Raw genomic sequence first — 26130 nt, 5'->3', positions numbered from 1 at the left:
TGATGCTTCCCTCTCTCTCCCTCTCCCTTCCTCTCTGAAATATCTGTCTATATAAAAGCCTAAGCAACCATCACAACCGAACAGACAACCAAACAGGCTGTGTGGGGCGACCAGGCCGGCAGGGGGGTTAGTGAGGGGCGACCAAACGACCAAGCAGCAGGCTGCATGGGGTGACCAGGCCTGCAGGGGGGGCAGTTTGGGGCAACCAGGTCAGCGGGGGGGGGGGGGGTAGTGAGGGGTGACCAGGCTGCCAAAGGGGGGTAGTGAGGGGTGACCAGGCTGGCAAAGGGGGGCAGTGAGGGGTGACCAGGCCGGCAGGGTGGGGGTAGTTGGGGGTGACCAGGCCAGCATGGGGGGCAGTAAGGGGCGACCAGGCCGGCGCGGGGGCAGTTAGGGGCAATGAGGCCAGCGGGTGGCGGCAGTTGGGGGCGACCGGGCCGGTGAGGGGGGCAGTTAGGGGTGACCAGGCTGGCAGGGGGGGGGGGGGCAGTTAGGGGCAACCAGGCCGGCAGGGCAAGGGGGGCAATTGGGGGTGACTAGGCTGGCAGGGGGGGTAGTTGGGGGTGACCAGGCTAGCAGGGGTGGGCAGTTAGGGGCAATCAGGCAGGCAGGCAGGTGAACATTTAGGAACCAGTGGTCCCGGATTGTGAGAGGGATGGCCGACTGCCGGTTTAGGCCCGATCCCTGGGATCAGGCCTAAACCGGCGGTCAGGCATCCCCTGAGGGGTCCTGGATTGGAGAGGGTGCAGGCTGGGCTGAGGGGACCCTCCCCTGCCCCGTGCACGAATTTCGTGCACCGGGCCTCTAGTATAAAATAAATAAATAAAAGCCCACACCCTTCACACGTGTGGCAGGTCATGGTCCTGCTAGTGGGGAGTCAGGAGGAACGGGGCCGGGGGCGGACCCGCTCCAGGGCTAGAATAGACCCACTTCGACTGCATGTGCCTGTGACTCAGACCCTCCTCCGGCCTGGCCCGGGGCCCACTGCTCCCTGACCCTGTGGGGCTGTGTCCTCCACAGCCTCCCGCCCGTCTCCGAGCCAGGACAGTCCCAGAGGAAGTTGGTGACTGGCCCCTGGAGCTTCCTGGCCCCATGACAGCCTCGCACACCTGACCCTGCCACGCCCGCAGCAGGTGCAGACCGGGGAGTTCAGGAGCCATCCGGCTCTGAGGGGAGCCGGCCGCAGAGAGGGGCCCGCCCCACGGGCCGGAGGGCGGGAGGGCTGGAGGGGCGGGAGGGCTGGAGGGGCGGGAGGGCCGGAGGGGCGGGAGGGCTGGACAACCCTTGGGACCGGCATGGGTTCCAGCAGCTACTTCGCTCCAGACCTTCTCAAACGAGCCGGAGCAAGAGGCGCCTCTATTCTGTGCCAACAGGAGACAGACCCTCAGGCCCCTGATGGACTGAGTGAGCGGCCACTCACCCAGCTCCTTTCCGCTCAGTTTCTGGTGGGCGCTGCCCTGCCGTCTCGGGGTCGTGTTACTCCCGCTCGGGGGCCTCCACGCCTGACTGCAGGGGCACGGCGACCGCTGAAGAGGAGTCCCCCCGCCCACCTTCCCGCGGAGGAAGGACGATGGAGGGTGAGTATCCCTGATGCCAGCGTGGCCGCTCAGCGCCCGGGTGTATTTCACATCCGCGCACGTGCGGGCGCCACGGTGGAAGGTTTGTTTCTTCTGCGGGATGTTCATCCACAGAAGCCGCCCCACTCACCCTGGCTGTTGTCAGGAAAGAGCGGCAAAGGGCAGTGTGCCTCCCTGACGAACAGGGGGAGCGTTGTTCACGTGGGAAACAGCTCGGTTTCTAAATGAGTTCATGCCTGCAGGTTTCAGCTGGGTGTTTTTATATGTGTTTGGACATATGGCATCATCCCGTAACAATTCGCAGACCGTTCCACGAGTTCATCCGTGTGGTCCGCGTTTGAACAAGTCCTCTCGCCCTGATTAAGTGTAGGAAGTTCTTGGCGGGTTGAGTTGCTTTGTAAAATAATTATGGGAGTTCCCCCTTCTTTCCATAAAGTTTGCAAGCCTTCCACCAACGGTGGCGCCGAGTTCCTGAGGGCTGTGGCGTTTCTCACGGGTGACCAGCCGAAATCCGTTCATTTGGGCTTTGCCAAATTGGTGTGCAGAGTTTATTTTTAACTGGTTTCTCCCTTCATCTTAAAGCACTCAGGTTACCGGTCGATGTGGAATTTAATGAACTGAACTACCAAGCAAAATAGAAACAGACTCGTGGTTAGAGAGCAGGCTGCCCGCTTGGGGGGCGGGGGTGGGGGTGGGGGTAAAGGGATCGAGCAAAACAGAAAAAAGAGAGAGAATTCGTGGGCAGGGACGCTAGTGTGGTGGTTGCGGGGATGGAGGGGGTTGGGTGAAGGGGGAGAGGGCACAGAGGGGATAAAAGGTCATAGGATAAAAAATACATACGTACATGCACACATACATACATACATGTATTCAGGGTATTCACGCATTCTGACAATTAACTACCGTGAAACATACCCGCCTCTCTGAATCTGCGTCAGCGAAGTGAATTAGCAACCACCTCACCCGGAAGCATTTATGGAGCCTTCGGCCCCCAGCAGCGGGCACGGGCTCACCTGTGACGCGTCTGACTCCATCTGTGCTCACGCGGCGCACGACATGGACTCGGCCAGCAAAGCTCCAGGGAGTGCCTCAGTTTCCTCGCTGCTCCTCGCTGCGTCCTATCCGTCCTGCCCGGGGCTCCCGGGAGCGACAACAGTTTTGGGGTAAACAGCAGGTTAGATGCTAATCTCCCGGCCTTGGAAGGGCACGGCTTCCCCAAGGGCACTGCACCCCGGACAGGCTGCCGGGCTCCGCGGCTTCCAGTCCGCTGCTTTGTGAAGTAAGTGCACACAGTCCAGGTGCACTAGGGGCGGGGCAAGCCCATCCCCCCCCCCCCCCCCGTTCCTCCCCCGTTCCTCCCGTGGGCACCGCAGGTCCTGCTGCCTGTTCTCCCGGGATGTTTCTATTTCACATATATTTATATTTCATATTTATATTTCATGTATACTTATATTTCATATATATATTTATGCTTCATATATATTTATATTACACTAGAAGCCCAGTGCATGATTGAATCATGCACGTGTAGGGTCCTCTACATGCTTTTGCTTTCAATCGCAGAGGAGCTGGGTGCCTGTCTGCTGGTGCCGGAGCGGACAGGCACCCAGCTCCCCCGCTTTTGATGGTCCGCGGTGGGACGTGAGCTCACTGCCCCAGAGGCCCCTTCTGTGCCGCAGCACAGCCATGGCGCAGACGCTGAGCTCGAGCTGCCGCTGGCGACGCAAGCTCAGCATCCCGCCAGCCCAATCGGCCACCCCGGCCACCCCGAGTCCCGCCCCCCCACACCTCCTGGCCAATTGTGGGCATAGCGAAGGTACGGTCAATTTGCATATTTGTCTATTATTAGGTAGGATATATATTTATATTTCACGTATATCTATATTTCATAGATATATGTAAAAGCTTCAAGCAGATAACACATCCCCCCCTCCACTTACACGCATGATTGCACATTGTGTCACACTTGGGTTACCTTTTTATTGATTAATATTTAGTACCAAAAACGCTGATTGGTTTTCGTGGCTGCATAGTACTCCACTGCACGGAGGTCCCAGAATGCCCTGCGCCGTGTGAAGGCGGTGCTGCTCAGGCTGTGGCGGCAGCAGCCAGGAGCCGCAGGGACTGCCTTACACACGCTGCTCCCGCCCGGCCCCCGCGTGGCCACAGGACGCGTTCCCGCAGGTGGAGCGCCGGGTCCGAGGTGAGTGGCTGTGCTGTCCGGCCCTGCAGACGAGGTGTGCGATTTCACCTCCCGGCAGCCAGCGAACACGCCCACAGAAGGTTGTTTTTTTGTACTTCGGATTGCATTTTTCTTGTTATGGGTAACAGTGAGAAGCCTTTGGCATGTTCTGTAACTTAATTGTCTGTATCCTTAGCATATTTTTTCTACTGGCATTTTGGACTTTTTCTTCCAGAACCGGAAGCTATGAAGAGAAACTCAGTGGTATAAATTGTAAATTTTCTCATTCGTCGTTTGTTCTTGGTTTAATAGTAAGCAGAAACAACGTTCTTCTGTTAGCCAAATTTAACCTTTTTCTTTTTCCCTCTGCGTTTGGGTGATGCTTAGGAGGGACATCCCACTCGGAGATGTAAAGGGACCATCCACCCTGCCTCTCTCTAGCGCTTTACATGGCTTCTTCCCACGCTGTCACCGTGGGCTTCTCGGCACTGGCTGGGCAGGACGTGGGCGGCGTGGGCCCAGGCCCGTGGCTGCACGCTCCCGAGTGATCAGCTTCCCTCGCTGGGCAGGGACGGCCCTCTGTCACCTCCAGACCCTGCTGCTGCCTCCGGGGGGCCGGGCTCGGGCCCACTGGTCTCCCTGTCTGAGCGCCAGCCTCCCACCCGCCAGCTGCTGTGTGTTTAGGGGGGGCTGTTTCAGGGAGCGTTGGGCCTGGCCCTTTAGCGCCCTGCACACCCCTTGCACAGCCCAGGGAGCCGGTGGGCGGGTACAATGTTCAATCTCCCGAAAAAGGTAAATTGCTGTCCTGCCGGCTGGCAATTCCCGCCCTGCACCGTTTCCCATTCTTCCCGGTGGCCTTGGCAGCTCCTATTTCCTGTGCGCGTGTCTAGTTCCCAAAGCAATTCCACTGGCGTTTGCACTGCAGTGTGTTACTTGTGTGGGTTACTTTAGGGACAATGGACATCTTTCTGCTGTTTCGTCTGCTCTCCAACTACGTGCTGTTCTGAACTCTTTGATCTTGAAGGACCATAGGGACGGACGTGTTGTCAGGCTCCTGCTCATTGGACAGGAGGCTCCCCCGCAGGCCCGGGCTTCCCACTTGAGGTGCCCACCGCCCCGGCCCTGGCCTGCTGGCCAGGCAGCCCTCGGCCCAGGATGCTGGTCTCACCTGGGTCTCTCTGTCTCTCAGGGGCCGAGTGGACCGCCCGGGGAGCCCCCAACCAGACGCAGGCGGGCGCTGCCCACACCCTGGCGCACCTGCTGCGGGACTCGGCGGAGGGGAGGAACGGCAGCAGCACCCCCAGGGCCCTGCGGCTCCCCGACGGCACGAGCGCCGCCTGGTACATCCTCACCATCATCGGCATCTACGCGGTGGTCTTCCTCTTCCGCCTGGCCAGCAACATCCTCAGGAGGAACGACAAGTCCCTGGAAGACATTTATTACCTGAACTTGACCTCCGAACTCAAAAAGAAAGGGGTCCCGAGCAGGGCAGCCAAGTGCTCCACGCTGACCATCAGCAACACGGCCGCTCTGCAGCCCCGCCAGGCCAGCCTGGGGCCCGGGCGCGGGGACAGCGGGCCCCACACCGAAATCTAGGCCATCCCTTGGAAGGCAGGGCAGCCAGGTCGCCACAGAAGAGGCCCGGCATGCCTGCGGGGGTTGGGGGAGGCTCTGGGCTTACCTGGGCCCGGGAGACAGGGGCTGGAAGGCCATCTGGCCCGGGGCACTTCCAGCGGGTGGCGTTGACCAAAGCCCGCATCCTGTGTCCTCTCGGGCCTTCTGGAGCTTTGAGACGAGACCGTAGGGGCAGGAACTCCCGGCCGCACGGTCCCTTCAGTAGAAAAGCGTGTGGTCCAGGGAAGGGTTCGGGGCAGCCACGTTCTCGGAGCTGGGAGACCCCTGGGGCCCGTGAAGGTGGCCTTTTGTCACGGAGAGAAGGCTGAGTTTGGCGTCCAGAGCCCTGGATGAAACGTCAACTTTAGGGGTTACAAGAACTTTGGGGGCTAGTGGCTCACCTGGGACGCGTGGGGGTTGGGGTATCTGGTCCCAAAGGATCAGTCATTCTGAAGACGCCGACTGGAATGTAGAACCAATGTCGTTAACATCAGAAGCTGGTGGGAAGTTCTTCGTTTTCATTGAGATATATATCAATGAAATATATATATATATATCCCATGATCCACCACTTTGGTGTGAATCTTAGTTTCGTTACAGATAAAATGAGGGCAATGACGCCAGTTCTTCAAACCTTACAAAGTGCATAAGAGCTAATGAGATCATGTATGTGAATATATTTTGAAAAGTAAAATAAATACATAATTATAAGCCTTGTATTGTTGGTGTTCGTGGTGATTATAGCTGATACTGGTGTTGGTGGTGGTAGAGAGGTTAATGTGGCTGCTGGTAGTGGTGCTGATGGTTGCTGCTGATGGTGGTGGTGGTGGTGATGGTGATGGTAGTGACAGTTGATACTGATATTGTTGAGGAAGTTGTTGTAGATGATGGTGGTGGTGTGGATGGTTGCTGCTGATGGTGGTGGTGATGGTTAATATTAATGGTGTTGGTGGGGAGGTTGACGTAGATGATGGTAGTGATGGTAGTGACAGTTGATACTGGTGTTGGTGTTGGTGAGGTTGATGTGGATGGTGGTGGTGATGGTTGATATTAATGGTGCTGGTGGTGGTGGGAGGTTGATGTAGATGATGGTAGTGGTGGTGGTGATGGTAGTGACAGTTGATACTGATGGTGTTAAGAAGGTTGATGTAGATGGTGGTGATGGTTGATGCTGAGTGGTGGTGGTGGTGGTATTGATGGTTGATGCTGATGGTGTTGGGGAGGTTGATGTAGATGGTGGTGGTGGTGCTGATGGTTGATGCTGATGGTGTTGGGGAGGTTGATGTAGATGGTGGTGGTGGTGCTGATGGTTGATGCTGATGGTGTTGGGGAGGTTGATGTAGATGGTGGTGGTGGTGCTGATGGTTGATGCTGAGTGGTGGTGGTGGTGCTGATGGTTGATGCTGATGATGTTGGGGAGGTTGATGTAGATGGTGGTGGTGGTGCTGATGGTTGATGCTGATGGTGTTGGGGAGGTTGATGTAGATGGTGGTGGTGGTGCTGATGGTTGATGCTGAGTGGTGGTGGTGGTACTGATGGTTGATGCTGAGTGGTGGTGGTGGTACTGATGGTTGATACTGATGGTGTTGGGGAGGTTGATGTAGATGGTGGTGATGGTGCTGATGGTTGATGCTGAGTGGTGGTGATGGTGGTAATGGTTGATACTGATGGTGTTGGAATTATATTAGGAAGTTTAATCAGCAGAAGCAAGTCAGCGGGGCCCAAAGGGCGTCCAGGCTGTGCTCCCGCCGGGTTGGATGTGTCCGGACAAGGGTCGGTGAGGCTTTTGGCGAGAGGACAGAGGACAGCCTGCTCCGGGAGAGAGGCGCAGGGGAGGAAGTCTGGTCCCCTTGCAGCCTGTGTCCCTGGAAGTCCACGCGGGAGTCCTGAGATCCATCCTGGGCTGCTCTGTCACAGGCAGGTGAGGTGTGGCTTCCTCCCTGAATGCACGGCAGGCAGGCCCACCCTGAACACACTCACGGTGCTGTGGGAAGGGGGCTGGAAGCGGGTGGGCAAGCAGGCGCCCATGACGGTGCCGCAGGCAGAAAGCTAACACGTACGAACACTACCAAGTGCCAGGACTCTGGCCGGCGGAGCTGACGCCCTCACCCGCTCCGTGGGGGAACGGAGGCCCAGAGAGGCAGAGACCGGCACACTGTCACACAGCGGGCAGGAAGTTCAAAGATTGGTCTATCGGATTCCCAAGTTCATGTGACCTTCCCACTAACACACCTCTATTTCCCTACAAGGTGAGGAGTGGGAGGGCCACGCTCGGGCTCCGTGTGTCTGTCTCCTCGACATCCTGAGTCCCAGCAGGAGGCCAGTGCCAGGGCCAGAGGATTAGAGCTACGTGCACAATGGCCGGAGTGGAGGGGGCCCTGGCCCTGCCATCGCTCTGGCCTTGGGAGTGGGGTCAGGAGCCCCGATAATGCCCGAGCCCAGTGTGATGGCTTAAATAAGGGTGTTTCCCACACAGCTGGGCCTGCGGAGTAAGACCAAACTGGCACATGCATACCCTACTCATGTGTGGCAACTGCTTCCGTTTTATTTGGAAGGGGGCGGGGCGGTACCACTAGTTCACAAATATCCCGCCCAGCAGAACCGCAGCCAGGCTTGCTGATGAGGGTTTCTGTCACGCTGCATCTTGGGATGAAGGAACATGTCAGAGTCCCTGGAGAACATGAGTCACTGGGCAGAGGAGGAGAAAGAAGAGCAGAATGTGCCCCAGGAGAGCAGGCGGAGAGGAGGTCCTACCTGGGAGGGGGGGGGGGGTGCCTGCTGGGGCTGGCAGGGCTCTGGCTGGGTCAGGGAAGGAGCTGGGGTGTTGCCTTATGTCACATGGAGACATGGCCACGCTGTCCCCTGGCGGTCCTTCCTCACCTCGACTCTGAGGTGGGAGGTGACTGGAGGAGGCCGGTTCCATCCCAGGAGGCAGTGTCCAGCAGGAACTCGAGGTTCTGGGGGGCTCTGGCCTCCTGTGCAATGGTTCGGCTCTGCAGGGGCGGCTGCTGGCCCGGCCCCGAGTCCCCGATCAGCTCCTCTCAGGCTCGGCGATTCCAGCGTCACCTCCAGGGCAGCAGGTGCCCTTCTCCAGGAAGGACGTTAGGACGGAAACATGCGCTCACAGCAGAGGGCAGACCTGGGGACACCGGGAGGGGGCGCCATGTACAAGCCACGGAGAGGCGGCGGGAGAAGCCAGACCCGCCCGCACCCTGACCCGGGACTCCCACCCAGGACTGTGGGAAAGTGAGCTTCTGTCCAAGCCAGGCCGCCGGCGACACTGAGCCACGGCAGCCCTGGCACTCACCCTGCCCACCTCCGCCCCGACCTAAGGAGGAAGCCACGTCAGACACACCTTCCGTGGGTGACACGTCTCTTTCCCGCATCATGTAATCAGAGGGAACTGTTCTGAACGTGTCCCAGGATGCTCTCACATCCAAGTGATCTGTGGGGAGGCCCAGCAGTGAGAAGGCCTCTGTGAGGTCCCCACCCTGGGGTGTCCGTGGGGAGACCCAACAGTGAGGCCTCTGTGAGGTCCCCACCCTGGGGTGTCTATGGGGAGGCCCAGCAGGAAGGCCTCTGTGAGGTCACCACCCTGGGGTGTCCGTGGGGAGACCCAACAGTGAGGCCTCTGTGAGGTCCCCACCCTGGGGTGTCCGTGGGGAGGCCCAGCAGGAGGCCTCTGTGAGGTCCCCACCCTGGGGTGTCCGTGGGGAGGCCCAGCAGTGAGAAGGCCTCTGTGAGGTCACCACCCTGGGGTGTCCGTGGGGAGACCCAACAGTGAGGCCTCTGTGAGGTCCCCACCCTGGGGTGTCCGTGGGGAGGCCCAGCAGGAGGCCTCTGTGAGGTCCCCACCCTGGGGTGTCTATGGGGAGGCCCAGCAGGAAGGCCTCTGTGAGGTCATCACCCTGGGGTGTCCGTGGGGAGACCCAGCAGGAAGGCCTCTGTGAGGTCCCCACCCTGGGGTGTCTATGGGGAGACCCAGCAGTGAGAAGGCCTCTGTGAGGTCCCCACCCTGGGGTGTCCGTGGGGAGGCCCAGCAGTGAGGCCTCTGTGAGGTCACCACCCTGGGGTGTCCGTGGGGAGACCCAGCAGTGAGAAGGCCTCTGTGAGGTCCCCACCCTGGGGTGTCCGTGGGGAGGCCCAGCAGTGAGAAGGCCTCTGTGAGGTCATCACCCTGGGGTGTCCGTGGGGAGGCCCAGCAGTGAGAAGGCCCTCTGTGAGGTCATCACCCTGGGGTGTCCGTGGGGAGGCCCAGCAGTGAGAAGGCCTCTGTGAGGTCATCACCCTGGGGTGTCCGTGGGGAGGCCCAGCAGTGAGAAGGCCCTCTGTGAGGTCATCACCCTGGGGTGTCCGTGGGGAGGCCCAGCAGTGAGAAGGCCCTCTGTGAGGTCATCACCCTGGGGTGTCTATGGGGAGGCCCAGCAGGAAGGCCTCTGTGAGGTCATCACCCTGGGGTGTCCGTGGGGAGACCCAACAGTGAGGCCTCTGTGAGGTCCCCACCCTGGGGTGTCTATGGGGAGGCCCAGCAGTGAGAAGGCCTCTGTGAGGTCACCACCCTGGGGTGTCCGTGGGGAGGCCCAGCAGGAAGGCCTCTGTGAGGTCATCACCCTGGGGTGTCCGTGGGGAGGCCCAGCAGGAAGGCCTCTGTGAGGTCATCACCCTGGGGTGTCCGTGGGGAGACCCAACAGTGAGGCCTCTGTGAGGTCCCCACCCTGGGGTGTCTATGGGGAGGCCCAGCAGTGAGAAGGCCTCTGTGAGGTCACCACCCTGGGGTGTCTATGGGGAGGCCCAGCAGGAAGGCCTCTGTGAGGTCATCACCCTGGGGTGTCCGTGGGGAGACCCAGCAGGAAGGCCTCTGTGAGGTCACCACCCTGGGGTGTCTGTGGGGAGACCCAACAGTGAGAAGGCCTCTGTGAGGTCACCACCCTGGGGTGTCCGTGGGGAGACCCAGCAGTGAGAAGGCCTCTGTGAGGTCATCACCCTGGGGTGTCCGTGGGGAGGCCCAGCAGTGAGAAGGCCTCTGTGAGGTCATCACCCTGGGGTGTCCGTGGGGAGGCCCAGCAGGAAGGCCTCTGTGAGGTCACCACTTCGGGGTGTCCGTGGGGAGGCCCAGCAGGAGGCCTCTGTGAGGTCACCCCCTGCTCCGGGCAGAACCCCACGGATGGAGACGGGCGAGCTCCTCAGCACGGGCCGCCATGCCTCACTGCGCAAACCCTCTCTTTAGAAACATCGTCCTCAGGAGCCCGTTTGACAGCGTCAAGAGGAAGCAATGCCTCCAGTACCTGCAGGCGCTGAGGAGGCTGCAGTTTGACGGGTTCAAGACCGTGTATTTGGGGGAAACAGAGATCCCCGAGAGCCTGGCCACCGGGGAGGATTTCAGGGGCGGGCTCTGCGTGCCCAGTCCGAGCTGGTGCGTGGTGCACGCGGGGGGCAGCCAGGGCTGGGTGCCGTGGCGGTACCGGGTGTTCCTGAGGGACGAGCTGAGCGTCCGCCCGGAAGACGGCTTCTTCGCCGAGTTCTGCGAGGCGGCGAGGAAGACCTACGGGAAGTGCGCCGTCGTGGTCAAGGACGCCCGGCGGCCAGAGGCCCGGCCCACGGAGGACGGGGAGCCCCAGGCCCAGGCCCGCGCCCGGTCCGTCGTCCACCTGACGAGCATCGCCTGCTGCCCCGACTTGGCCAAGGCCTGCGGCCACGAGCTGCTCTGCCTGCCCTCCCCCTACAACTACCTGAACCCGCTGGACCTGGCCTGGTCCTCGCTCAAGTGGTTCATCATCAACAACAGGAGGGAGTTCTGCCTGCAGTCCATCGACAGCGTCTACGCCTACCAGTTCCTCCTCCTCAGCGACCTCATCAGCAAAGGGATGGAGCAGGTCAGCCCGAGCAAGTGGAGGACGCTCATCAACAAGGTGCGCCGCTGGGAGAACTACTACCTCGGCAAGCTTTCTTAAGGGCGCGTCCTCGCCGAGCAGCCAGACCGCGTCCGGGCCTGGCGGGGCCCCGGCCTCCCTGGGCTCGGCTGGACCACGGCAGCCACGGGTACTCCCACGGCGACCGCGCAGGGAAGCCATGAGGACCGCGGCTCCCGGGGGTGTGGGCGAAGCGCCACGGCTCAGTAAAGCTTCCCGGGCGATGAGGGTCTGGGCTCCTGTGTCACGGTGACTTTGGGGCTATGCCGGGCGGACTGGGGCAGCCCAGCTCGGGGGGCCTGGTGGTGAGCAAGGTGGACACAGCTCAAGGCTGTGGCCAACGTTTAGGTCTCAGAAACGGGAGACGTGTGTGCAGGCCCCCAGAAGCCGAAGCTAAGGAGTGTGCCCACCCGTGTCCGGCCCCACACGACCCACGGAGCCAGGCGTGCTCACATACCCCATGCATGTACTCTGCTCAGAGGCCGGGCCCTGCCCGCTCTGCTCACATTAAACCAGGCGCGGAGGAGTGGCACCCCGAACTCGACGTCGGGTGGTTTTGCTTTTCAAACCCAAGCAGCTCTTGCTGGTGCACCCTGCTCAGCGGTAACCGAGAAAGCCTGCGTCTTTCCCACCGCGAGCCCGGCTTTCAGGCTCCCGCCTCCTGCTGTTGTGTCGACTCTGACTTTTGTGGTGGCAGCTCTGCCAGCTGTCTGGTGTGATGTCAGGTGAGCCTCACGCCACGTGAACCGAGGGGTGAGAGCAAACACGCAGCTGCCCGCAGACGTAAGGAACGCGGCGCCGTCCTGCACGGACCGCCCGGCCGGGGCACCGAGGGGCCGGGGCCAGAGGGACCGAGATGGAACTCGAGCTTCGGCCCATTAACTCTGAGGCCGCGGGCGAGCTCCTTGGCTTCCCTGAGGCCGAGGGGCGAGGACCCCGAAACGCTGGGCACCCGCCGCCCCGCGGGGCCTGGGCCTCAGTACGCGGTGCTCCTGCCCGTCGAGTCCAGCTCAGTGTCCTGGTTCAGACCGAACCGACCTCACTTCCTGTCGGCTCTTCAGGGAAACCCTCCCTGTGCCCCAGCACAACCAGACTCGCTTTCAGAGACGTGACCAAAGGGCACCGCTCTGCGCCTCGAGACCCTCGGCAGGAAGTCGGGGAGTCCATCTGGCGGGTACAGCCCCATCGCTTTCGGAGCAGCGTAAACCGTGGGCGACGATGACAGCGACCCCACGTATGTTCTCCCGAGGTTGGTGACGGAGCCCGGCATCCCCACAACCGCATCCCCACAGCCTCCCGAGGGCCAGCGCGACCCGAGGTGACGGCAGGTGCTGCCCTGCAGGCCGCTGCCCGGGCCGTGGCCCCTGAGGTCTAGGCTCCATTGGGTGGACGGAGCCAGCTGGCCAGGCAGGGGCTGCGGCCACCCAGGCACGCTCTCCTCCCGTCTCACTGCTTTACCAACAGCCAGGTTTACACACGTGACCTCCTTCGACCAGACAAGCCCCCCACGTGGCCGGGCGGTGAGCACAATGAGCTCCCTCTACATGGGCAAGGCTGGTGCTAGGCCAGGCTGTGAGGAGTAGAGACCTAACCACAGAGCTTCACACGAAATGGAAGGAGCCCCACCATGACCCCCACCCCCACCCCGACCCCCACGAAGCGGCAGTTCAGGGCTAATGACGGATCCGTGCTCACCAGGAACCCAGGGACCCGTTCCTACTCCTGTCTCAGACTCGGTCCCGTCTCCATCACTTCACTGTCCAAATGGCGGGACAATGAGCCCCTGCAGGGATGCCCCCCCCCCCCACCCTCTGCCTCCCCTCCATGAAAGCACAGGGCCGAGTTCCTGGGAAGAGGAGAAAACAGGGCAGGAGGGCAGCAGGTCAGAGGGCGGAGGTCAGAGGGTGAGGGTGGCAGCGGGGGCTTCATCCCCACAGTGTGGCCACTTCTACAGCCCAGCCGGGGGGGGGGGGGGGGAGCAGCTACAGCAGCTGTGGGTTTGCAGAACTCGCTGCCCCACAGCACAGGGTGTGTGTGTGTGTGTGTGAGAGAGAGAGAGAGAGAGAGACAGACAGACAGACGGACACACACACGCACACGTGCGCGCCAGCGGGCCCATCCCAGAGACCAGACACGCCTTGTCCAGGTGTTTACTTTACTGGAGAAAACGCGGGTTCTTAAAGCCTTTGCCAGTTGCTATCACTGAAGCTCAGCTGCGGCTGGGAGTCCCCCTCCGCACACCCCTCGGCGCTCGCTCGGGAGTTTCTTCTCCTTGGCGAGTCCACTCTCCACGCGGCGGGCGCCGTGCGGTGTGGAGCCTGGGGAAGGGACCGGCGGTCAGCGGGAGCCGTCGGGTCAGCAGCGCCGACGCCCCACTCGCTCAGCGCAGCGCTCACGAGCAGCCACCCTGACTCAGACACCACGGAGCTCATCTCTCCATAAACGTACTTTCTTTTTTTCATTTTTCAGAAAAGGGTTCCCCCCGTACTTAGGTATCACTGTTTTCTTTCTTCCCAAACCCCCAGCCCCAGCTCAGCCGTCAGCCGCCCCTCCCTGAGCCTTGGCGTTGGAGGGAGGGAGGAGTGTGTGTGACCGACCCCCCTTCTCGGTTCCCCACAAAACTCGGCCCACGTTCTGTGCGAGCGGCCCTCACCTTTCGTTTGGACACGCTCCCTCTTCCCCCACTGGGTCCGGCTCCCGAGGTCCAGCCGATGGAGCATGTCTTTAGGAGGCGGCTCCCACCCAGGAGCTGCTGTGGCCCGGCCACGCCGGCGGCTCCGAGGACCGGGTCCGGACGCTGCGGAGTGGGCAGAGCAGGGGCGAGGGGAGCTGGGTGAGGACCCGACGCCACACTTCACCCTGGAGACCCACAGCTGGGCCTCATCGAGGTGCAGGCGGGCTTCAGGCCTGTGACCCGCCTCCTCCCCACCCACCCTTGCGCTTTTACACACAACTGCAGGCGTTTCCAGAGCGTGCTTCTCCGAGGGGAGGCGCAGCTTTCACGCGATTCCCCGAGCCCCGTGGCCCCACCGAGGGAGAATCCCCGGCTGGGCGAGGACCAACCCCGAGCTCCCGGCTGTCGGCACAGGTGCGAGGGTCAGGGTCTCTCCCGTCTCTCCGGAGCTCTTGACAGCTGGCGCCCCCCGCCCGCACCCCCTTAGACCCGAGGGACACGGCCCGGCCGCCCGCCCGCACCTCCCTCCGCCAAGCCCGGACCTGTGGCTCCCGTTAGCGCTCTTTCTTCTCCGACTTCTTCTCCGCCTCCAGCTGTCGCTCTCTGGCTTCCAGCCTCTTCCTTTGGTATATTTTGGCTCCGGCAAATGCCATGCAGAGAATTAACGTTTTCGCTGCCAAGATATACAGCAGCAGGGGCACGTGATCGAGAACCTAGGGAAGAAAGAAGCGGTTCTAACTGTGCGACATCAAACGCTTACTGTGCGCGACCACCCTGTCCCCACGTCGCTGGCAATCCAGCCCCGAGCCGCCCTTCCCGCCAGGCCCGCCGGGGGCTGCCGACCTCAGGACCCCGGTCTCATGACCGGACCCTGCCCGTGCCGCCGCCCAGGCCCCCTGCTCCGGAGGCGGCGTGGCCCAGCGGGAGGAGCCGAGCCGGGCCCGTTCTGAGCGTCTGCCTCGCCGCCTGCGCGGCCGCTGGGCCAGCCCTTCCCTCAGATCCTCAGCTCCAGTCCCCACCACTTCCTCTCGGTTCCCACCACCAGGAGCACTGGCACAGACGGTAAAACAAACACGAAAGTAAGGACACCCTGCACGCCATTCAATGCAGCCGCGCACACCCCCGTTCACACGCGGCCGCCCACACCCCCGTTCACACGCGGCTGCGCATATACCCGTTCACACGCAGCTGCACACCTGTTCACACGCGGCTGCACACACCCCCGTTCACACGCGGCTGCGCACACACCCTTTCACACACGGCCACGCACACACCCGTTCACACGCAGCTGCACACACACCCGTTCACACATGGCCGCACACACACCCGTTCACATGCAGCTGCACATACACCCGTTCACACGCGGCTGCACATACACCCGTTCACACATGGCCGCACATACACCCGTTCACACGCGGCCGCGCACACAGGCGCTGCGCCTGCACGACCCCTTCCTCTGACGCAGGCGCTGGCGGTGCGGAGCGTGCGGAAGCTGTGACGCCGTGGGGTGGGAACCCATGGACACCAAGAGGAGGAGCTGAATATTTCAGCTGTTCTCAGTGAACTGAGCAGTGAGAGCACCAACTCCGAGTGCCTGTACAGCAGGCGACACCCCATCCCGTCAACAGGAGCGAACGGTCAGCACAGCAGGCCGCGCGGACAGCCAGGTCCTCACACTTCACACGCGGACACTGTTCCTCCAACACCAGCCGCTTGGACACCTGGTTCCGTCCTCCCTCCCTGACCCACAGCGGACGCCCTCCCCGCCCCCGCAGGCCTCCTGCGGGTCCCCTTTTATAGACGAGGCGCGGCTGCGCGCTTCTCAACCAGCTATTAAATGGCACCTCACGTTTGCTCGTTGGAGGGAAAAAACACAGTTTGCTGCCATAAACAAGCCTCTTGGTATGTGCCTAGGATTTCTAGGCAGCTGAGCCTCACTGCTACTGGGAAAGACACTCTCTCCAGTTCTGGAAATCTCTGTGCCAGCCGTGCAGTCCCGCTGCATCCGTGCCCACGTCCCAGCCCAGCCACGGCCCCGCCACAGTCCCAGCCACGTCCCAGCCCCAGCCACGGCCCCGCCACAGTCCCAGCCACGTCCCAGCCCCAGCCACGGCCCCGCCACAGTCCCAGCCACGGCCCAGTCCCAGCCACGGCCCAGCCCCAGCCACGGCCCCGCCACAGTCCCAGCCCCAGCCACGTCCCAGCCCCAGCCACGGCCCCGCCACAGTCCCAGCCACGGCCCAGTCCCAGCCACGTCCCAGCCCCAGCCACGGCCCCGCCACAGTCCCAGCCACGTCCCAGCCCCAGCCACGGCCCCGCCACAGTCCCAGCCACGGCCCAGTCCCAGCCACGGCCCAGCCCCAGCCACGGCCCCACCACAGGCCCAGCCATGGCCCAGCCCCAGCCATGGCCCCACCACAGTCCCAGCCACGGCCCCAGGAGCTGCCGCTACGGCATGGGATCAGACTGCAGGCAGAGCCAGGAAACCCACTGAAACGGAACCACCACAAACAGGCGGGGAAGCGGGTCCCCGTTTACTCTCCCCTTAGAGGTTCCGGGGAGGCAGCAGGAGGCAGACGTTTGGGGAACGAGAGGGCAGAGCAGGGCAGCCAGGGTCGAGGACAGCACAGGGCTGCAGCGAAGGGTCAGGGCCGCCTGCCTCTGGGGCGCTAAGCTTCCCTGGGTTAACCCTCCCTGTGATTTCTAACAAATCCCTCCGAACGTGCAGACTTGGGGGGTGAGTGAGACGGCGGCTGTGAACAGGCCTGGTTGGCACAGGTGCGGCCCTGCCCCCGAGTCCTGACCGCCTCGTCTAGGGTTCAGGGGTTCTGAGACCGTGGACCCCTTGACAGCCCCCTGGCCTTCTGAAGCCCCCCAATCCCACACCCCAGAAGCTGGGAAGCTGGGGTCTGTACTCCCTCATCCCGCTTCCAGACCCTTCCAGATCTTCTCGCAACAGAAACCCAGGGATGTTTCGAACGAGGAATTATAATTGAAAAAATACAAGATCCTAAGTTTAAAAGACCCATATCACATTTACATGCATGAAAAAATACCCCAGAATTGTTCCTAGTACCTCTCTGGATGGTAGGACGATGTAGGATTTCTATGTGACTTCCTACTTTTCAAAGTACCTACAATAACATATTTCAGGGGCTGTCCTGTGACCAACCCCAGCTAACCCCACCCGCTTCAGGATTTCACAGGACACGTGGCACACACTTCTCCACGGCCGCTCGGCTGGCCGGCGCCCCTGAGCTGCCCTTGACCCTCTGCTCCCAGCACCGACCCCTGCCTCCGGGGCTCAGGCGTGTTTACTCCCAGCCAGGGTCAGCTGCACCTGATGTCCCGGGAGATGACTGACTTCCAACACGACACTGATGAAGTGTGACTCTGTCCAGACGACCGTGCCCATGGACACCAAGGGGAGTGCCTCCCACGCATTTGCAAGTTCCCGTTGGAAAAGGAAAACCCACTTGTTGGCAGCACAAAGGTAAGATTAGGGAAGGAGAACATGCAGGTCGGGGACAATTGCGTATGCAGATGCTCCCGTGAGATCGCAATCCGCTATAAAGGAACCGAAATGGGGAACGTGGGTGACTTTAAAGGTGTGGGTTTGGCAAGACAAGGGGCGGGTCCGAGGCCGGTCGTGGGCCCCCTCCACGCGCCTGGCGAGCCGGCGCACACCGGCGTGTTTTAACTTAAAGCCAAATGGTGACCACGGTCATGATTCCTGCTCCAGCCGACTTTTTCTCCTTCTGAAGTTCTACCATCAGGAGAAAGAGAAAACCCCGAGCCCTCAATGCTTAAAAGTGCGGTCACCTCCCAGTTCATGCTGGACCAACTGTGACGTCACTCCTGGTCGACGCAGAGCCGCACTAGCCGTCACTCCTGGTCGACGCAGACCCCGGCCGGCACCCGAGGAGGAGCTGGGGCTCAGGCGCGCTGGTCTGCAGGGAAGAGAGGAGCAGGTCAGCGGGGGCTGTCCCGGGCCGAGCACCTCAGGGAGAGTCTCTGATGGGGAGAGAGGGCACACGATGAGCAAAGAGCGCGCTCCGCAGAGAGGAGGCTGTGTCCGCAGCAAGCTGACCCGGGGTGGTGGTGGTGGAGAGCAGCGACCTGGGTCAGAGCCGGGACAGGCGCGGCTTGCTGGGCAGGAGATCTGGCTGACCTGCCGGGAACGGGAGCAGAGCCGCAGCAGAGGGGCCTCCTGCTCCTACGGGGACGGTGCTCCCACTCCACTCACCAGGGACGTAAACGCCAGGTCCAAAGTCCGTTCCTCCACCCCCTCCTGCCCTGAACCCCAGCTGCTCGGTGGGTGAGAGGCTTTCTCAAGTCCCCCGAGTGTTAATTAAGCAAATCTAGGTTTTTAAAAACTATCTGGAGGGACGGGAGTACATGACATGGGAAACGTTGTCTAAGAAAGCCCTTCCGGCCTAGAATTCCCGCCTAAAGTGAGGGGCCCCGGGGGAGGGGGGGGCAGGACGTGACAGGCGGGGACACGGCGGAGGACAGGGTGGCTCTGAGGCCTCGCTGTCACTATTTTGAGACGGTGACACATACCCCAAGAGTCAGAAGACCTGAGCTCGGGATGCAGACACTACACACTCGGGCGACTTCCCTCTTGGGGCCTCGGTCCCATCTGCAAACGAAGAAAGGGGGTGTCACCTGGCTGGGCCCACGGCCCCTGCTGCTCCTGGGACGGGGAGACGTACAGCTTCGCGCCGCGGTGCCCAGCCAGGCCCACGGGCAGTGACGCGCCCACTCATTCAGTCTTCACACCAGCCCTTTGAGGGGAGTTCGCCGTCTCCACTTCAGAGACCGGGACAGAGTTTATGAAACACGTCCAGGGTCACATGCAGGGGGGACTGGGACTCAACCCTCCAGTCTGGCCCCACAGTCTTATCCTGATGTAGGCAGACAGCTCTGCACTCAAAAACGCACAGATGCTTTTCTTTAAATATACTCACAATTAAAGCGAAGAGAGACAGCAGAGTCTCATAGGCCTTCAGAATGGAGATATTACAAACTTCAGAGAAGACGTTTCATAGAAAACCTTTTCACTTACAAAAGCATCCTATATAATAAAAGGCTAATATGCAAATAGACCAAACAGCAGAACGACTGGTTGCTATGATGCGCACTGACCACCAGGGGGCAGATGTTCAACGCAGGAGCTGCCCCCTGATGGTCAGTGTGCTCCCACAGGGGGAGCGCCGCTCAGCCAGAAGCCGAGCTCATGCCTGGCGAGCGCAACGGTGGTGGCAGGAGCCTCTCCCTCCTCAGTGGACGCTTTGGAAGATGTCCGACCGACATCTTAGGCCCACTCTGCAGCCATCAGTCAGACATCCCCCGAGGGCTCCCAGAGTGCAAGAGGGCGCAGGCCAGGCTGAAGGACCCCCGCCCCCCGAGTGCACAAATTTTGTGCACCAGGCCTCTAACTAAATATAAAAAGTTCAGCCCTGGCCGGTATGGCTCGGTTGGGTGTTGTATTATGCACTGAAGGGGTTGCCGGTTCAATTCCTGGTCCGGGCACATGCCTGGGTTTCTGGCTCAATCCCTGGGGGAGGAAGGGGCATGCAGGAGGCAGCCGATTGATGTTTCTCTCTCACTCCCTTCCTCTCTCTCTAAAAAATGCGAACCTCATCTATTCAAGGTCACAGTATCTTGAAAACAAGCTGGGAGTCCAGTATCTTGAAAACAAGCTGGGAGTCGGCACACGATAGCCAAGTTTTCCCCTTGACTTTTTCAAAGTCAGATAAGCTAACAATAGGAATTTACACCATAATCTGTTTACATGTGACTGAAGGTAGGCTGACCTTCCTGTGTAAATGGCCTGTTTGTCCTTAAGCAGCAGATTCTGATCTGCACTGAAGTGCTGCCAGAGTTCCCCTTGGAGTAATCTCGAATAACCTCAGGGATTAGCCATGCTGTCAGTGAAAATAAACTATTTAAGGCTGGGTACATTTTGCTTTTACAACTCCTTTGAGCGGTGTACAAATATAGTAGGTGAGTTGGGCTGTTCCCCACTACATACCTTGATTCCCAAGGTCAAGGACAACAAACAGGTCCAAAATATTTGTCGGAGGAAGTAAATTAAAAAGAACACCCTGTTGTTGTCTGGCCCTCTGGCAAATATGTACAGCAAGGCCTCCCACAACAGGCAATTGGTTCTGCAACTTTAAGCAAAATGACAGCAAGTGAAACCCATTTTACAGGAGGCTAAGTGATGAAACAAGAGGTAAGTTCCTACGACATCTCATCAAGGTTGTAATGAAACAACACTGAGCAGAAGGACAGGCGTGATTGGAGGGTCTGTTGCACTACGTGCGCTTACTGGTAGTGTGGCCTCGGCCCCGTCACCTGGCCCCTCTCCAGCCTCGGCTCCCTCATCTGTAAATCCTCCTTCGAGACTGGATCAGAGACCGAAGCACCACCCCGGCCCACGGGAAGTACTACATAAATGTCGAGCATGATGGTTATGATAAATGCCTCTCCTCCGCTAATGGGCAGGCCAAGCTGCAGACCATAAACAAGGGCCATCCTGTGAGAAATGGAGTCCCTGCCAGACAGCCGCCATGGTATAGAGACCACGCGAGCACCAGGAGAGCCGGCATCCGGACTCTATTCCCGGTGGCACCAAGGCAGGGCACGTGACCTACGGCAAGTCGTGAACCTCTTTGGGCCAGTGTCCTCGTTTTAAAAATGAGAATCCAGCCCTAGCCGGTTTTGCTCAGTGGATAGAGCGTCGGCCTGCGGACTGAAGGGTCCCAGGTTCGATTCCGGTCAAGGGCATGTACCTTGGTTGCAGGCACATCCCCAGTAGGCAGCTAATCGATGTCTCTCTCTCATCGATGTTTCTAACTATCTCTCTCCCTTCCTCTCTGTAAAAAAATTAATAAAATATATATTTTTTTAAAAAATCAGAATGCAGCCCTAGCTCAGTGGTCAGCAAACCGCGGCTCGTGAGCCGCATCCGCGGTTTGCCGCTCTGTTGACTAATGAGTTTGCCGACCACTGCCCTAGCTGGTTTGGCTCAGTGGATAGAGCGTCGGCCTGCAGATTGAAGGGTCCTGGGTTTGATTCCAGTCAAGGGCCCATGCCCAAGGTGTGGACTCGATTCCCAGTAGTGGGCGTGCAAGAGGCAGATCAATAATTCTCTCATCATTGATGTTTCCATCTCTCTCTCTCCCTCTTGAAATGAATAAAAATATATTTTCTAAAAAATCAGAATCCAGAGAACAATGCTGCAAGTCTGGAATTCGGGAGCCACCGTTCTCGCTGACATCCCGGAACCAGACGGTAAAAATATACTGGCAGCGGCCTCGACTTCATGCCTCCAGTGATACAACTCAAGCTCTTTAGGAGAGAAATACAGAAAGTCAACCTGCAAACAGTGCTGGGGGTGCGGTGAGGGTGGGAGGAGAGGCAGATCAGAGTGGCTCCTCTCACCCTCTGCCTCCATCCACATTTTGGGGGGGGTGAGGGGGGACCCATCTCCCTCAGTGACATGTTCCCACTCTGCAGGCCTCAGCAGGACTTAAGCAATGAAAACTGAGGAGGCCAAGAATATCCCGGCCTGTGCTCTGACTCCCTATAAACACCTGGTGCAAAATTAGAAACGGAGGCAGCTGTTGTCTGCAAACGCAAAGCTGGGGACAACTCTGAGGCGTCAAGTCAACCAAGTAGTGAAGGGCACTTTAACCCCCCGGAACTATTCAGTCTGAGCTTAAAACTGAAAAATAGCCCTAACCGGTTTGGCCCAATGGATTGAGCATTGGCCCGGGTTCAGGGTTCCATTCCGGTCAAGATCCCCAGTGGGGGCGAGCAGGAGGCAGCTGATGGATGATTCTCTCTCATCGATGTCGATGTCTCTCCCTCTCCCTCTCCCTTCCTCTCGCTAAAAAAATCAAGAAAACTATTTTAACAAGTAATGGCTTAGAGAGAAATAGTTCTATTTCCTTTACTGCAAAAATATCCTGATTTTTTTGGTGCCAGATTTCTCGATAAACAGAAAAGCTGCTCGCTGACTGGTTAGGCCACTGGAAGCAACATGGTCACGGACTGTCCGCCATCTGCTGCTTCTCGGCACCCCCGGGAACCCCAGGCGGTCGGCTCCTGGGGTCTGAACTCCTGCCCGCTGTGTCCTTGGCCCCACCTTTCCCAAGCTGTTCCCTTCCCGGGCCACCTCCCACCCGGCCCGCACCCACTCACCGGGAGGAGGTGCGGGGAGGAGGGCCATCCCTCGGCCGACCTCGGGGCCCCACTGCCCGGTCAGCCGGGGTTCCCGGGGCCACAGGCCGGGGTCTCAGCTCCTCTGCCACCGGCCAGGGTCCTCTCCGACCCCAAAGTTAGGGAGCAACACCTGCCCCCTCACACCCCAACCCTTCCACTGAACGGGGCGTCCAGAACACTCACTCGTCCCCAGGCCCCTGGGACTCCAACACCCTCTGGCCACCACCAACCCCGGGCCCCCCGGGCCACGTGCCAGCCTACACACGCCGCCCCCGGCGCCTGGATTTCGGGCGCCCGGACAACCTAGCTTGTAGGCGGGCGGGTGAGGGCCACGACCCTCCGGTCCCCCCTCGGCGGGGAGCCGGCGCCGCACGGCCGGGGGCCGACTGGCGGGCACCCTGGAGAAAGCGCGGACCCGGGTCGGCCGCGGGACACCCCAACCGCCCCAAAGAGCCCCCGGGCTTCCGGTCAGGACCCCGCTGACGGAGAGGTCAGGACTTACAGCTCCAAGTTGCGGGGGCCGCTGCGCCCTGTGAGCTTGCAAACCAGGACTCCCACAGACGGTGCGGAAACTACACGTCCCGAAATGCACCGCTCCGCGCCGGCGCAGTGGGTCTGGGCCGCCTCCGCGGGCGCACCGCTCTGCGCCGGCGCAGGGGGCCGGGGCCTGGTACTGCCCCGGGCCATTTCCGGTTCCGGACTTCCCCGAGCCGGGGGCAGATGGAGGCCGTAGGGCGCGGCGTCTCGGGGCCCCTCCACCCTCAGCTGCGCCGCTATCCTTGGTGCTCGCGACGGAGGACCCCAGTTCCCCAGCAGTTCCCAGCTCAGCTTTCATCTTCGCCCCAAAATGCGCGGTTTCCTTGGGGACGGCGCGGGCGCCCCGGGCTGGGTTCCCGATCCCCGCGTGCAGAGCTGGAGCACGGAGTCCCGGCCCCGGGCGCACCCGGACAGAACCCGGCGTGACGCAGGGAGAGGAGCTGCCTGGGGCTGGAGAGCGCGGAGGAGCCGGGGCAGAGCTCGATCGGAGCCAGGCGCCCTGACCCCCGCCCGCCGGGACCCTGTGTGTGCAGAAGCGCGAGTGTCGGGCGTGCCCAGGAGGGGACGGCCCGGGGGGACAGGGGTTCGTGCGTCCACCCAAGTTGTCCGGGAGAAAGTAACAGAACTGCTCTGCTCTGCCCGCGGGGGCGTAGTGGTTAGAGCACCGTCCCGGGCACCGAGAGGTCGCTGGTTCTATTCCCGGTCGGGGCACCTGCCCGGGTGTGGGCTCCATCCCAGTAGGGGACGTGCAGAAGGCAGCCAATCCATGTTTCTCATGGATGTTTCTAACTCCCTCTCCCTCCTAATAAAATCAATCAATCAATACGTAAAAATAAAAACATTTTTTTTTTAATCTTAACAGGCATTCTTTAAAAATTGCTCTGTTCTGCCCTAACCGGTTTGGCTCAGTGAATAGAGCGTCGGCCTGCGGACTCAAGGGTCCCAGGTTCGATTCTGGTCAAGGGCATGTACCTTGGTTGCGGGCACATCCCCAGTGGGGAGTGTGCAGGAGCAGCTGATGGATGTTTCTCTCTCATCGATGTTTCTAACTCCCTATCCTTCTCCCTTCCTCTCTGTAAAAAATCAATAAAATATATTAAAAAAAAGAAAAGAAAAAAAAATGTTTTAAAAAATTGCTCTGTTCTGAGCACTTTGAGGCTCCTGTCGAAGGGAAGCCTCCTAACAAGCCCAGACGGGTCCATAGAGAAGGAGAGGCGGACACAAGGGGATGAAGGTGATCTGTCCAGGCTGTGGAGCAGCCGAGCTAGGCCCCGCCTCACTCCTGGCCTGATCTGGCCTCGGGGCAGCCTTGCTTCCTGACCAAATCTCTTCAAACTCAGCAGTAAGTGGGCACAGGTCTCCCAGAGCCGGTAGACCAAGCAGAGGGCACTCGTCACGCAAAGGGGTGGGGGATTGTTGGAACTGGCATTTCCGTTCCGGGTGAGGTGGCAAGCCTGGGTCTGGTGGGGCTGGGGCTGGAGCCGCGAACGGGGCAGAGGGTTGCCGCAGCTGCACGCCCAGCGTTCCTGCAGACCCCGCCTTTCCCGCGTTTGCTCAGGTCTCCCTGTAACCAGGGGGCTCCCGGGAGCCTGGCCAGCGCCGGGTCCGCGAGAGCACCGGGCCGCCTGCCGGAGACCTGCGACCCCGTCGGGGTCCAACCCGAGCCCCAGCTTTGCAGCCGGTCGCTGATGTGGGCACGTTGGCATGAACGTCCGTGTGCAGCAGCATTTCTGGGCTTCTGCTCTGAGGAGGAAGCCGCTCTGCTCTCGGAGTGGGCGTGGCTTTCTCTGGCACTGGATCTAATGCCCTGGGAGTGACGCCCGAGGCTCCAGGGAGGCCTCAACCCAGCGCCAGCGTCCAGGTTCCTGTCACCTCGCAGGAAAGTACACAAGAGTGGGGCAGAGACAAGCACAACAGGTTTGTTAAAGTGGGAGTGCACACTCAAGAAGGAGAGGCCCGGCCGGTGTGGCTCAGTGGTGGAGCATCGACCTATGAACCAAGAGGTCACAGTTCAATTCCTGGTCAGGGCACCTTCCCGGGTTGCGGGCTCCATCCCCAGTGTGGGGTGTGCAGGAGGCAGCTGATCCATGATTCCCTGTCATCATGGATGTTTCCATCTCTCCCTCTCCCTTCCTCTCTGAAATCAATAAAAATATTTTTAAAAAACACAAAAACAAAACAAAAACTGTCGTGTAGGTCAATGTAGCTGCTAACTCTGGCTGAGGCCAGTTTTTATTTGTCTCAACTACTTATTGCCCCAGGAAACTGGGAGGGGGGCAGCGAGGGGCAGGCGAGGGACAGGGGTCAGCCACAGGTCACATCCCAGTGTTCTAACTCAGAAGGGCGGGACGGAGCCCAGGGCCTCTGACCCCTGAGCTAACTCTCCTGCCTCTGGAACAAAACCGCAGCTGGTTACTAGGAATTGATGCCTTGATTATATCTCCCGCCAAAGAGACAGACCCTGGGGCAGGTGGAACACACCGACAAGCAAGCGCGGGGGAGGAGGGCTCTGTCCTGAGTTTTGTCTCCTGCCCTGAAACTGAGGCCCTCTTCCCTTGCTCTGCCTTGTGGATAGAGGGGGGCTGGTGGAGGGAGGGGGAGCCAGGAGGCAGGGAGCTCCATGGAGCGCAGCCCAGGCATCTGTCTCCCAGAGCTCCTACCCCAGCTCCTGAGAGAGTGGACTGTGGCCTGCCTTAGGCCCGCCCTGGCCCTGCTCTAGCTCCGCCCACTCTGAGGACCTCTGCTGTGACTTGTCAATTATCATCATGACGTTTAGGGGTCTGACTGCCTCCCTGCTGGGTGGGTGCCTCCCGCTCGGGGGGTCTCGGTCCCCTCTGTACAGCGGAGGTCGGGCCCGTGACCCGAGTGGACAGATGGCAAATGCCGCTGATGAAATGAATGCGTGAAGGCCCCTAATCCGCGGAGGGCAGACTCGTGATCTACACGGGAAACCGTCCGACACGCGTGTGATGATGGGGGGCCTCCCGACCTCCTGTTCTGTGATGGTAAGCGATGGCTGTCTAGCTTTGCAGCAGACACCCCCAGTTCAGACACTTCCTGTCCCTCTGTCTTTGCAAACGTGAGTAAAGATGGTCCCTGGAAAGAGAGGAAGGGGAAACTGGGAAGACAAGGGCGTTCATGAAGCCATGCCCTGCCTTTATTGCTTCCGCCATGCTAACAGGGAGGGAGAGGGCTCGTCCTCTGCAGAACTGTGAATGGCATGGAGAATGTGTGCGCAGGGGGCTCTAAAGATTCCCCCGCCCGTGGGGGGCTGGCCGCCCTGTGAATGCTTGCTCTGTCGTCAGACTCCGGGCAAGTGCAATGCCAGGAAAAGCAATGCACCCACAGTAAGCCCACGGCTCTGCCTCTTCATCGGGACGCGCGCTACGAGTGAGTCAGAGG

The 26130-nt window shown here is 60.4% G+C and overlaps 3 protein-coding genes and 1 long non-coding RNA gene across 4 annotated transcripts; 2 read left to right on the top strand and 2 right to left on the bottom strand.

Moving 5' to 3' along the window:
* Positions 1 to 1292: 1292 nt before the first annotated feature.
* On the top strand, positions 1293 to 5427 carry SMIM34 (small integral membrane protein 34). Its single transcript, XM_079766507.1, has 2 exons — positions 1293 to 1577; positions 4949 to 5427. Exons 1-2 carry the CDS (start codon positions 1571 to 1573, stop codon positions 5353 to 5355), a joined length of 414 nt encoding a protein of 137 aa, XP_079622633.1. The 5' UTR covers positions 1293 to 1570; the 3' UTR covers positions 5356 to 5427.
* LOC307096849 lies at positions 5062 to 6258 on the bottom strand. The gene is made up of 3 exons (XR_013813315.1): positions 5775 to 6258; positions 5441 to 5678; positions 5062 to 5184 (listed from the first exon to the last, which is right to left on the bottom strand). It is a non-coding gene; the product is annotated as an uncharacterized lncRNA (long non-coding RNA).
* Positions 6259 to 10255: 3997 nt separating this feature from the next.
* On the top strand, positions 10256 to 11836 carry LOC307094389 (uncharacterized protein C21orf140 homolog). Its single transcript, XM_079763166.1, has 2 exons — positions 10256 to 10403; positions 10456 to 11836. Exon 2 carries the CDS (start codon positions 10572 to 10574, stop codon positions 11322 to 11324), a length of 753 nt encoding a protein of 250 aa, XP_079619292.1. The 5' UTR covers positions 10256 to 10403; positions 10456 to 10571; the 3' UTR covers positions 11325 to 11836.
* Positions 11837 to 13058: 1222 nt separating this feature from the next.
* Positions 13059 to 22800, bottom strand: SMIM11 (small integral membrane protein 11). The gene is made up of 6 exons (XM_079766508.1): positions 22694 to 22800; positions 18520 to 18598; positions 17779 to 17906; positions 14499 to 14669; positions 13936 to 14079; positions 13059 to 13600 (listed from the first exon to the last, which is right to left on the bottom strand). Exons 3-4 carry the CDS (start codon positions 17788 to 17790, stop codon positions 14511 to 14513), a joined length of 171 nt encoding a protein of 56 aa, XP_079622634.1. The 5' UTR covers positions 17791 to 17906; positions 18520 to 18598; positions 22694 to 22800; the 3' UTR covers positions 13059 to 13600; positions 13936 to 14079; positions 14499 to 14510.
* Between the last annotated feature and the right edge of the window lie 3330 nt (positions 22801 to 26130).

This window comes from Cnephaeus nilssonii (genome assembly GCF_951640355.1).
Source record: "Cnephaeus nilssonii genome assembly, chromosome: 3".
In the NCBI taxonomy this organism is placed as follows: Eukaryota; Metazoa; Chordata; class Mammalia; order Chiroptera; family Vespertilionidae; genus Cnephaeus; species Cnephaeus nilssonii.
The sequence above is the reverse complement of the archived record's forward strand: the minus strand, read 5'-3'. Positions and strand labels throughout refer to the sequence as shown.